This window comes from Taudactylus pleione, unplaced genomic scaffold (assembly GCF_031769625.1).
Source record: "Taudactylus pleione unplaced genomic scaffold, aTauple2 ptg000479l, whole genome shotgun sequence".
Taxonomy (NCBI): domain Eukaryota; kingdom Metazoa; phylum Chordata; class Amphibia; order Anura; family Myobatrachidae; genus Taudactylus; species Taudactylus pleione.
The window spans coordinates 4,996,051-5,009,210 of NW_028284881.1; the positions used below are offsets into that span (position 1 = coordinate 4,996,051).

Sequence of the window (13,160 nt, forward strand, 5' to 3'; positions counted from 1 at the left end):
TAGTGAAGTGTAAAGTATAGATGTGTAAAGATAATCAATAAGTGTTAATATAATAAGAAATAATTAAAATTACATAAATAATAAACAAACAAATAGAAAGGTGATGAAAAATATCTGTGAATTAAGTGGTGATGCCCTGAAAAAGGCCCAGCCAGAGCAACTCCGGGGGCCCCACGCCCAAACGCTCACTCCAAAATAGTTAATGCTACCTAATAGTAGTACTCACTCTGTGTCATATACTTACATATAGTGAACGAACACTATATTTTTTATTTGTAAATAAACCCTCAGTGTTCCATGTACCAGGCAAGGAAAATGCAGTAGACGATTAAAGACAAGTTGTTTCAAGGGAATGGCCTCTACATCGGAAAGCTGCTGATAGAATGATAATGGCTTTCTCAAGTAGATATTATGGCAATAAACTAAAAATCCATGTCTCCAGGGACAGAAGGAGTAAATGCATTGACAGTCCTATTAACATTTCCAGCTAGCCTGTGACTTCCCTTCCCTTGTTCTTATATATCATATGCTAAGAAAGATTAATAAAAATAGAAAGCAGACGTTATAGCAATCTTTCCATTTTTGCCACAGTTTCCGTTGTACTCAGTAGCCTGGGAGATGCTTCAGAAAGAACCATGGCCTCTGCCTTTTAGTCACAATGTATTACCCCAGGTCCTTTCTTTTAACCAAATGTGGAACAACTAATTTAATGGCATGGAAATTCAACAGGAGTTGGTCAAGCATAAAGAAGTTTCAGAGCCAGTAATTAACACACTCATGCAGACAAGAAAGAATAACTCTTCAATAATATATTACAAAGTTTGGAAGATATTTATTACATGGAGTGAATCTAAAACATATCCAAAGAAAACAACCATTCAACAGATACTTCACCTTCTGCAATATGGATTCAGTATAGATCTTGCCTTATACACACTTAAGGTACAAGTATCAGCGCTAAGTGCTTTATTGGATTCCAAAATGGTCTCAAATGAATTAATCATTCATGTTTTAAATGCAATGAAGAGGATTTGTTTCTCTGTTAGGTCCTTCGTGGCATCGTAAGGGACCTGAATTTAGTGCCTGATGCTATCATGGTAGATCCATTTAAACCAATTCAGGAAGTTTCTCTGAGATCAATGACCACTAGATTGTAGATCTCAAAAGCAGGGCCCTTTGTTTTCATGCCCTCATTTATTATGTCTGCCCTGTATGCCCCTGTTTTATGGATGTCCTGTTCTTTCCTACTGTCCAGTGCTGCAGAGCATGGTGGTGCCTTACTAATGATAATAATTATAACAAAATCTAACTAAGAGCCAAAAGTATAGTTTCCGGATTTATACTTGCATTAAAGGTTGGATAAATATTAAGTGTGGGTTTAAGGATAAACTCAGGGTGGGCTCATATCTGAATAGTATTACACCTATTTACTATTTTTACTTGCTTTATTTATTTTTTCTTTATACTGTATGACCAGTTAAACTTTAGGATCACTGATCTCCAAAAACAGTCTATTGTTTTTGTACCTCTTTTCCCAAGGTCAAATTACTTGAAATTCATTGTACTAATGGACACCTTAACTCCCTTTATTAACTCTTTTGAGAACATGCATGCCCTTTGTTTTGCCACATGTCATACGGTTTAGTTTCCATGTTGTCCGTTTTCAGCATACATAATGTGTACAGATTGTACAGCCAATATAAGAATGAGTGAGCACTATTCTGCTATTTACATTCCTGCTACATAGTGAACTGATCCCTCACAAGTAAACAAATGTATGCTTTAGTTTGAATAGGCCTCATTTTCCAATGCTACTTGATTTAACAGTATATGAATTAATAATAAGGAACAATTTTGATCCCTAAATGTGTTGTTTACTTTTAAGCTGTTCATGGAGGTGCCACCTCATTCTCAACATAGCAAATACGGGATTGGTTAGTAAGAAACCCAATATGTAGCATTCACCCTATGTCTCTGGGACTTTCGACTAGTAGGCTGATTGCATGGTTTAAGTGCAGGCTCAAGCTCACAGAGCCAAGAACACAGTTCTTCCATTGCCATGAGGTTGGTCTGAATGGTTTGAGTTGCAGAGGATGCCTGCATGCAGACAGTGGGCCTGGTTCCGAGTCGCATCATATGCAGCCACATCTAGCGATCTTTTTTTTTTTTTTTTTTATTAATGCATACTGCGCTTGTGAACTTACGCATGATTCAGAGTGCTATGGATGTCAGCCGTTTCTCTGCGTCTGCTAAATAGACGTTTGTGGGTGGCAACTGGGCATCAACAATGCGCACACATGCAGTGTGTCATAGGCGTGTTTCCAGAGTTACTCTCTATCCTGCATCGGCCATTTGCATTATGGCCAATAAAGTTAGACAGATCTCCTGCAACTACCGTTGGGTAGGTTATAATGATGACAGCTCCTCTCACGGACCGAAAAAGTTTGGCAGTGCAATCACATAGATGGGTAGGCATTAGGAGGTACATATAGTGGCATTAGCATAGCCTTTGCAATCCATTCACTTTGAGAATGCAGCAGCATTGGGACCTGTGTATGACTGAGGCCCAGTATGTTCACTATGCAAGTAGTGGTGGGTTTTCCGGTGAAGGAATCCTTCCTTATTATTGGTACATAAGGGGCGAGTATTTGAAGACTGGGGCTTGTCCAAAGATAACAACTGCTTTTCTAATTTTAACCCACATAGAATTAAAATTTCCTTTATGCACACTGTTGACCTTTTTGAAAAATACATTTACTGAGAAATTAAGAATGTGCTTGTAAAATGAAGGAGTTTTAAAATATTAACGAATGCTCCCTTTCGACCTTGCAATTTGTAGCCTTTCATGCACACTTTGCAAACGAAGTAAGGAAGATCGAGTACTGTACAAGTGTACTAGTTATCTTTTTTAATCAGTCAAATGTGGAATTTAAACAATCAACTGCAACTGTAGGATCATAATGGAAATATTTTTATAATCATTTTAAAAATCAACCGTCTTCCAATATCACTTTATTAGCCTACATAACAGAAGATTTCATTAAGATATCAAGATTAAAATTGATCTAAACTATTAAGTGAGTTCAAATTTTCCATTATAAAAATGCATCCATCACGTGAGCACTGACAAAATGTGAACTGTGTATTTTGTTAACTAAATTTAGAACATTTTCAAATCTATGAGGCATTCTTTCCGAGGTCAGAATTATAAATAGTAATACAAGAAATCTAAATAAAACTACAGCATATTGTCCTAACTGCTCGCTCCTCTGCACGCACTTTATCCAATATAGATGTTCCTAGGCTTACTTTAGCTAGCGGCTGAAATAGTGTGGGAGTCCTGACAATATTATTTCTAAAATATAATAAAATATATTACACAGTAGCTTAGGTGGTAGAAACTTTTAAAATACAGTGTGATTTAGATTTTGTAATTGATTTACAGTGGTTTTGTTTGCTTTTAGTTTTTAATTTATTTAATACAAATTAAAAGTGAAAACCGTGTCCACTATAAATTGGCTTAGAAAAGTTCAGTTAAATGTTGGTCACCTTCATTTCAGAATGAACATCTCCTCTTCCTGCAATTTCTTCGTTGCCAGGAGACAGATATTGAAATTGTGGTGATTGCATATAGTACCTGCATACCTCCCAACCATTACAATTTAGATGGGCAGACCCAATGTTATGGACTTGTTTCAAAATCAGGATATGCCACTGGTACATTTAATAGTGCAAGGATATTTTTGGGGAGGGGAGCAGAGATGGATATGGCCATGACATGACCACGACATGACCACGTCCCCTTTTCACTGGACTTACTGTTGTGACTTAAGCTGGGTACACACCGTTGCAATCTCTATTTCAATGCAATGGGTCGATTGATTTCACTCCTGATCGGAAGTCCTGGCCACAGTGCCGATACGCGCGTACACAACTATACAATCATACTGCCGACCTTCGGTCCATGACTGCCAAAATAGAAAATAAATGTACCACCCACAGAGGCAAAGCTGCTGCTGCTGTAGAATCACAAGAATGGTGGAAGGTACGCACATACTGCACTTTTGGTCCGATCTCGCCCGGTCAAATCGGATGAATATTAACCTGCACATAAAATGCGATCCATTTGAACAGTTTCCTCTGACAAAACATGAGCGAAGGTGCTTACACACTCTTGCGATTTCACACGAACGTGTCAAAATCTACAGAACGTCTGGACAAGTGTATAGGTGTGTACCCACCTTTACACAATTTGTCACTGCCTCTACCATGTGTGTGAATTTGATGTCACTGCTTTCAAATTCCTAGTGCCAATAGCTTTTACTGCTGGGTGTTCAAGAGCAGTGATATCATGGTGAAAAAATCCAGCAAGGGAGTTGGTATCTATACTACATTTACCAAATTTTGATATTTGCTTAATTTTGTCTTCAAAAGCTGTATGTTACCATGCATCAACCATTGTAAAATGTGTGTGATATTCCAGAAGATTTTCGTTACAATTCTCAATGAAGGTTCATCCACAAGCAAGCGTGCCAGTTGGAAATACCGTGTCACTGTACCTTAAGCTGGGTACACATCAGCCGATGTGTACTCAGCGCAATTTCGCCGACGACGGGACCCGGCATGTAGCAAGTGCATACACATTTGCCGGTGCCAACGGGGTGTGGGATGTGTTGGGCCGACGGGCGATGTCGCTAACAACCCGCAGGAGCATGCATTTCATGGGTACACACTGGATGATGTAACCAATATGTCGATCCACCAGAGTGGACGATTTATCGTTTAGTGTGTACCCACCTTTACAGTCACTGCTTGAACAGAAGCTGGAATTCCCAACTTCTGGGCCTCACAGAGGTTATCAGGTAAGATTCAAAGAGTTGTCAACAGGCATTGTGTACCGAATAAACAGGAGTCTCTTTCAGTGCACACTGCCTTTTGGCAACTTTTTATTTTACCCAACAACTTCACCTTTTAATGGCTCAGAAGGTGGCAGCTCCTGCAACAATGATAAGGTAAGGGGTTCTTAGAGGGGAGACATATCAGTTTCTGGCTTGGGTCGAAGGGAGGGAGAACTTACTTATTGGAGAAATTGCAACTGTTAATTGTTTGCTAAGCTTTGGGCACTCTCCAACCTTATTTCCTGGTTACAATCTTTTTTATAAGCTTTTTTGAGACTCTGTTATACTCATAGAATGTTGCCAAGAGTAATGTTAACGTTATCCCTCTTACCTCTCTGTCTTGTTTTGTTCCAATTGTAAAGCGCAACGGAAATATGCAGATGCTATATATATATATATATATATATATATATATATATATTTCTCTCTCTCTATATATATATATATATATATACACATACACATATGTTAGTAATAAATAACAATAGCACTTGTGTCCAAATTCATGGTCTTAGCTGGGTTACCAGCAACACCTTGAAGACAAATTCAGATATTCTGAGTCCAGTGCTTCAGATTGTTTTAAAAAAGTTAAGGACTAATTGCAAGCTAGACTCAATAAAGATTTATTTATTATTATTATCATCATCATTATTGCATTTTATCCAAATGTGCAACACCACCACTCAGCTTCTAATTAAACAATTAAATTAAACAACATACATGCACAATTTTGCTGGGGAACCTTGGTGCACTGGGGACTCGATAGTAATCCTACTCTCACTCTTCATGTGGTAGCAGAGTTACAATGTAATAATTCCCAGCTCAGTGCTGGAGCCCATGCCGTGTTCTCGATCTTGTGGTGCAGACCCATGTGATAACCATAACAACCCCAATAGTATATGGCAGGTTATTTTGGAAGCAGTGTTAATTCCTTTGAAAAAACTGTTTTCCTAGTGTTTGGCTATTTTTAGTATAGAATGGAGATTTCCCAAGTGTCCCAGAATTTATTATGCACATTTCAGGTAATTAGCTGATGTGTACCTTATGAACACACAATGTATTAGAATTGCATGAATGGAGATCTGCTATTTTCAGCTACACAGGAAATTACGTAATATGGATTTGACCACCATGTATGGTAAGAAAATCTATTTTGATGCTATTACCACTCTCATTAATAACAATGATGATTCATATGGATGAAACCTCTGGGCATTCATTTCTAAACTGTTTAATCTGAAAGACCTTAAAACTGACTCTGTAAGGGTTAACGGAGCTAGAAAATAACAATTGTGAAATTAAAATGAATATTTACATATAACTACCCAGAGATTTGCAAAGAGCTTCATCCAGTGATATAAAATTGGCAGACTACTTAAAAGTTATTTCTCAGTCATCGTTTAAAACTTTTTCATTTTCAACTAAAGAAGAGTTAAATAGCAAATAAACCACTATTAATATATATTATATTGGTATATAAAAGGCTGTGCAATAGTGATCTAAGTAACACATTGAAATAACTGGATTGTCTATCTTTCCTAAATACAATTACCATTCTCTGTTTCTCCCCTTTGCCATATTGCCATGTTAGGAGAGAGATCATTTTATAACAAATCAGGAACAGACTGACTGTCAGTTTGGCAGACTTACTTTTTAGAAATAAACTGTGTGGATTGGTATATTCATAAACAGGATTATAATCCATGATTTCACAGCGACACAGCTGAATAAATATTTCGCTTTCCCAATCAGGGAGGGCTAGGTGCATTGATGGTGTCATCACTGAAAGGCTTTCTTACGTTCAAGTGGAGCATAAGGTGTACAAAATATGTAGCCACAGCTCCTGATCATATCATAGACCTATCCCCATTTTGTAATGTTATTGGGTAAGAGCTGTAACTTGCTTTACACTGATTTGTTGCCAAATATTCAACCAGAAGCCACAATAATTCCAGATGTATTGTGTACAGTAGTTTGATATCCGTAGAATGACATTGTAGTTATTTGCAGAGTCTTTTGGTCTTTTGTTTACCCTCTGTTTTATTTTTTGTTTTTATTTTTTAGTTGTTTGGTGGAAGCTCTTTTGATTGAACAATTTACTTTATAATGCATAATATATTAAATTGTTGATATCATTTTTAATTGTTTAATTTTAAAATTTTTATTTTTTTTGCCAATGTCTATAGCAGGAACGACATGCATAAATAATTTATGTGAATATACTATGGTCATTTCATTAAGTTTAGTTATGGACTGATACTGCTACTTTGTAGGGAAGAATTACAGAAGGTTGCCATGGCAACTTCCTACAGAGAAGTTTGCCCACATAAAGATAGCAGACAAAAGTTGACTGTCACCAATCTAATATATATACTGTATATATCTTCCAATTCAGGGAAATGGATTACTACTTTATGTAATTAAAATTCTACATATTGTGAAACACATAATAATATTATATACTTTCTTCATGATTCACTGGCATATTAATCCCAATCAAACTACATCCCCCCCCACAGGGGCTGCATAATTTCTAAGCATTAAATAACTCATTGCACCAGGCCTGTTTTGTAATTAAGTGACACAGCCACAGACCTTACTCAGTTTTGATCAATTTATTATATCCCTTTCAGACATAAACCCTGGCTTTAACACGGCTCTGACCCTGGACTCTGGACACAGGTTAAAGTTGGGGTTTCAGTAATTACCCACGGGATGTAGTTATAATCCTGACAGTCAGGATGCCGGCGCTTAGAATGCCGGTGCCGGAATCCCGACACCTGTCACAATCCCGGTGCCAGCATCCTGACTGTAAGTACTGGGGTTAGGGGGTTAGTATTAGGCACTAGAGGGAAGGTTGGGGTTAGGCACTAGGGGGGAAGGTTAGTTTTAGGCAACGGGGAGGGAGTGTTACGGGTGGGGAGAGGGGGAGGGTTAGGATACTGACCGACAGGTGCCGGTATCTTAACTTTGTCAGGATGCTGGCATCTGAATTCTGACCACTGAGATCCCGAGTGACGGCATTCCATACCTAACCCTTACCCACTATCACACCTTCCTGATGAACCCGAGTTGGTCGTCACCCTTCACACCGGATACTGAACTTTTTAGACAGACCTCGTGTGTGTATATATATCTATATATATATATATATATATATATATATATACATACAGTGGGTAAAATAAGTATTGAACACATCAGTAAATATATTTGTAATATGGCCATTGTAATGATTTTTTCACCAAATGTCAGCAACAACCCATGCAATCCACACATGCAAAGAAATCAAACCATAGATATCCATAAATTAAGTTATATCCATAAATTAAGTTATGTGTAATAATGTGAAAATGACACAGGAAAAAGTATTGAACACATGAAGAAAGGGAGGTTCAAAAAGGCATGGAAAGCCAAGACACCAGCTGAAATCTGTCAGTAATTAGAAAGCAATCCTGCCCCTTGTCAGTGCAAATCAATATAAGATGGTTCAGTCCAAACTGATGGCCTATAAAAAGGTGTCTCATTACCAAGGTGTCACACAAGAAACATCTCATGATGGGTATTAGCAAAGAGCTCTCTTAAGACCTTCGCAACCTTATTGTTGCAAATATACTTCCTTGTTACTCTCTTGCTCCTTCCTTCCTGCTCCTGAGCAGTGACAGCGGCATGACGTCATTAGATCCTGGGTATCTATACCACCTGTTCTCACCATCCCTAGGATGAGTTTCAGAATTCCCAAGCAACGCGGTTCACAGAGTATCACACCGGCACCACAGTAGGCGAGTCAGACACTGTGCCCTTCATTTACAAAGCATTGCTCCTTCAGCCCTGTAGGACCACTGCTTTGTTAGTGAGCACACAGGCAGGGCATAGGCAGACCCCGGGTGCCAGTAGACCCCTATGGGGTGGTGCCCCATGCGGCTGCCTGGCTTGAACAGCCATGGAGCCGGCCCCATTGTCACCACAAATATTAAGGCAATTGGCAACTGGCATTTCTGAGCAGTGTCTGTTGGTACGGTACGGATGAAATGAGGTGAGACATTAAACTTTGGACACATGAAAGATGATCTAGGCATTGTAGAAATATTTTTCTCATAACTAAGACAGTCAGCTGCTAGCAGCCATGTCCTATTATTGTGAACATCAACCACATAATTCCATAGTTGCCATCAATGTGAAAATATTTCCATAGAGACCCTTTCTGCTAGGTGAGGTGTTGTCAACCCCAGTACCCAAGTGCCACAACAGGTCAGGATTTCTTTATGCACAAGTGAGTTAGGGCCTGATTCAGACCCGCTCGCGAGCGCTGAGGACTCGCAAGCGGGTCGATGGTGCCCAAGTGCGCATGCGCACGACGGAGGCGGCTCCGTCGTGCACATGCGCGAGACCCGAATAACGACGGCCAAGCCGTCGTTATGGGTCTCGCACCAACGGGGGCGTGCTGTCGATGGTGATTGACAGCATGCCCCCTTTGGTGGACGTGCCGGGGGCGTGGCTGCCCAGACGGAGGCATTCCCATGGGAACGCCTACCGACCGGGGCCGGCCCCACTGACATCACTAGTGATGTCAGTGGGAGTGCTTTTGGCTCTGATAGAGCCAAAAGCACTCCGGGGCTTGCGGCAGCGAGACCCTACCGCAGGGTCTTGTCGCAAGCCCGATGGTCAAGACCATCGCAACCATCATTTTGGCCGCTCGCTATAGCTGTGGGTGGTCACCCACAGCTATGCGAGCGGCCAGGAGGCCGCTCCAAAATGAAGGAGGGACGGCCCTGATTCAGAGCGAGCGCTCTGTCAGAGCGTCCGTCTCTGAATCAGGGCCTCAGTAAGTATCTCACACATTTCCAGAGGCAGAAATGCTGAACACTTGACCTGAGGATTGGCGTAGAGAACCCCTGTTCTAGATGATTTAAGATAGATGTGTGCATGTTCGTGTGTTGGGGGGGGGGGGAATATAAAAGGTCCTGCAATCAAGTGAATTATAACTTTAATTCCCCCTTCCTCAAATTACTGCTCCTTGAATCCTAATGTATGTCTTCATTTTAAGCTTTAGGTTGTTATTTCTTATAATTTACATGTCACATTTGTACATTTTTGTGGTGGCTTAATGGCTTGCATTACTGCGTCACAGCAATGAGGTCTTGAGTTCAGTTTCAGGCTATGGCCCGATCTGTGTAGAGTTTGCATGTCCTTACTATGGTGCTCTGGTTTCCTCCCACACTCCAAAGCCATACTGATAGGCTCAGCGTCATAGGGAGGGGTGTGCGAGCAGTGCATTGCCCAGGGCGCAGGGGACTGCACTGTTGCTGCCTTTCGACATCTGCAGCTGGCTAGCCTGGAACCATTAACACATCTACAAGCTAAAAATTTAAGTCAGAACATTGCAGGATACTATAGTTTTAATTTGAAGTTATGGTCTGGCAACAGAACATTAGTCCTCCAATAGTTTATAGAGACAGTTATTACAATGTATTTTCGCTTGTTTTGTATTATGTGCTGTAAAGGCAAATGTAAAGGTCTTTCAAAAGTGCTATATAATAGCATTATTATTATTATATAACATTTATTATGAAACAGCCAAAGTGACATCTGTTTTCTATCATATAGGGATCAATATTCCAAGAACATCCAGGACCAAGAAAACCTGGGAAAGGTAAGGTATAAGGTCTATATGTCTCTTGTTATGAGTTTAGCTTGGTATGTCACACAGATTCCACAAGGATAAAGGAAGGATAACAGAATCTGCTTGGAATTCAGAACTTTATTGCACTGTCACAATGTAGGTTAAGCAAACATAGAAAACGGTGTCTTAAGCCCGCACAGTGTCAGTATGGTTGCTGATATACAGTAGATGACACCCACATACAGAGAAAGTGTAATGACAAAGAATAATGGACCCACACAGAGTGACAATGATGATGAGGCTTACCTCCACTTAAAGTGATTATGTGGAGGTCATCATTTTCATCACTGTCACCTTCATACTGTAAGGAGGTCATCCTCTGCATCAGTGTCACCGAGTGGTGATGGTGAGACTAATGAAGAGGAGGAAATGAACCTAAAACAGCCTGGCTTCTTCTTCATAGCAGTGTCCCAGGACACACCTTATGTGGTTTCTTTGTAGCAAGCGTTCATAGAAAGATAATACACAGCTAACTGCACAAGGCAGGTCACGTGCAGTACACACACTGAACCCCAGTAACTCCCAGCAGAGTGGCAGATCTGACGGCAGGACTGAGCCACAACGTGGAGAGTGGGAGAGCATTATTAGGACTGAGCTTTTAAACCTTTCCCATGATTAATGCTGACCGGGATACTGTAACTAGATTGGCCACCTGTAGTTGGAGAAATATGTCCTTTGTTATATCAGCACATGTCTCTCACTGTCATGGAACATTGGTCAGTGGTGCCATATTAAACTCACTGGTGCTGTTAAATGGATATTTCAATGGAATTAATGATTTTCAATGTTTGTTTACAGTGTATAGAAATTATTTGATTCAATAAATTTGTTTTTCTTGAAAGGCAAAATGAATGGTTACATAATGTGTTCTGTGCTTGTAATATGATCAGCCTACAGTGAAGAATACAGGATGTTTACATTACTAGGTAAATGATGAGTAAAGATGAATGAAAGCTGAGTTATATGGGAACGTGTAGCGAACTAGACTAAAAGAACATGAATGATAAATTGTTATTTAAGGGACAGTATTTATGCATTGTTGCTGCATTTCATTTTCACTTGCCAGAAGATGCACTATGTTAATGCCTTCTCCCTGTAGTCTTTGCTGTGAATGGCTGCTGTAGATAGATGCCTAAAATAGCCATCACAAATGTCCTTATACAGTAAAAGCATAAACTGCTTACATTTCCCAATTATCCTCCTCTTTTTTCACTAATGGTTTAAGCTGATTCTGTATGATTGACAGAACTATTTGTGTAGTAAGATACACAATTGCAAAGGAAAATTGTGGTTGATTTATTTTAAAACTGATTCTTCTCTTTCCTAGCTAGGGATATGAGTTTTAAAGGAAAAGTATCACATACTTTAATTAATTATTAATTAGATAAAATAAATTATAGTAAAACAATTAGTTATTTTTTTCAGAATATAATCCTATTGCTTTATAAAATATGTTTTTGTTACTTTTGCTTGGGTCTCTATAGATATTCATTATAGGAGAGTGGATTATAGATATTTACAGGACTTCTAACAAGGGTCAGGGTTTGGCTTGACATCACAGGAGTAGAATGACCTTTGTTGCAGAAGGGACCAGCACCTGTCAGCAAAAGCCTTTGTTATATTTAAAAAATATGATTGGCTGACTCCAAGTGCAGCCAACTGAATGGCATTACTCGAAGGTCTATTCTACTGAGTAGGAGTATCTTATTTGCATGTGTGATGGAAATAATTATCAGCGGTCAGTTTAATTAGCCGCAGATCAGTGCGGCTATATACCATACTTACGTTACCTTAGGACATGCAAATTTGTGCCCGCAACCCCATAGGGCTGCGTACAGAAATCCACAAGTCCAGGGCGAGGTTGGGCCGTGAGTGGGGCGAGTTGAGGTGCTGTTGCCAGCGTTTCCACGCTGCTATAGCAGCAACTAGCCCCTCTCACGGCTAATTGAAGTGACCCCTGTATGTGATGAAAGTGAACCGTACCACTAACTATTTTGTCATGTTGCTTATGATTTAAAAGTGCATATTCTTATTTTGTAATGCACAGGTTTTTGTTTTTTTTATGAACATTTTTTTATTGAAACACCACGATCACAAGTCCTACAAAACACATCTGCAAATATAGTAACCTATTATAAAGAAAGCAAATACATCGAATTCCATTATTAAATACACACAATGCGGCTGTGAATAATTATATGCTCTACAAGGCGCATAGATTAAAGATACAGTCTTTGTGAAAAGAACAATTAGGTCTCATCTTAAACCAAACAAAATAAAAAATATAAAGAAAATAAATATAAAACAATATGTCTTGTCGTACAATTTCTTGACATTTTATAAATACATGTACCCTTCTGTGCACCTAACCGAGGAGACCTTGAAAATAAAATAAAAAGGAGTGTGGCTTCGGGATCAGAAAGCCAAGGGAGGAGAGCGAAGGGGGAAGGCAAAATCCCCTCAAAGATCCAACCGAATCGGAGGGCCCTTCGATATCATCCGAAGACAGTACCATTGAGTAAATTTCAGTGACTTGTGAATTTTCCTCCTCTGTACTAGAGTCAGAGTCCCAATATAAC

The 13,160-nt window shown here is 39.5% G+C and overlaps 1 protein-coding gene across 3 annotated transcripts in view; it reads left to right on the plus strand.

The window, feature by feature from the left end:
* The window catches only part of IFT81 (intraflagellar transport 81), a 220,446-nt gene that overhangs the window by 137,940 nt on the left and 69,346 nt on the right, over positions 1–13,160 (plus strand). For all 3 annotated transcript variants that reach the window (XM_088449192.1, XM_088449193.1, XM_088449191.1), the window contains exon 18: positions 10,506–10,551. In XM_088449192.1, the coding sequence (XP_088305318.1) occupies positions 10,506–10,551 (46 nt within the window). The remainder of the gene's footprint in view (positions 1–10,505; positions 10,552–13,160) is intronic.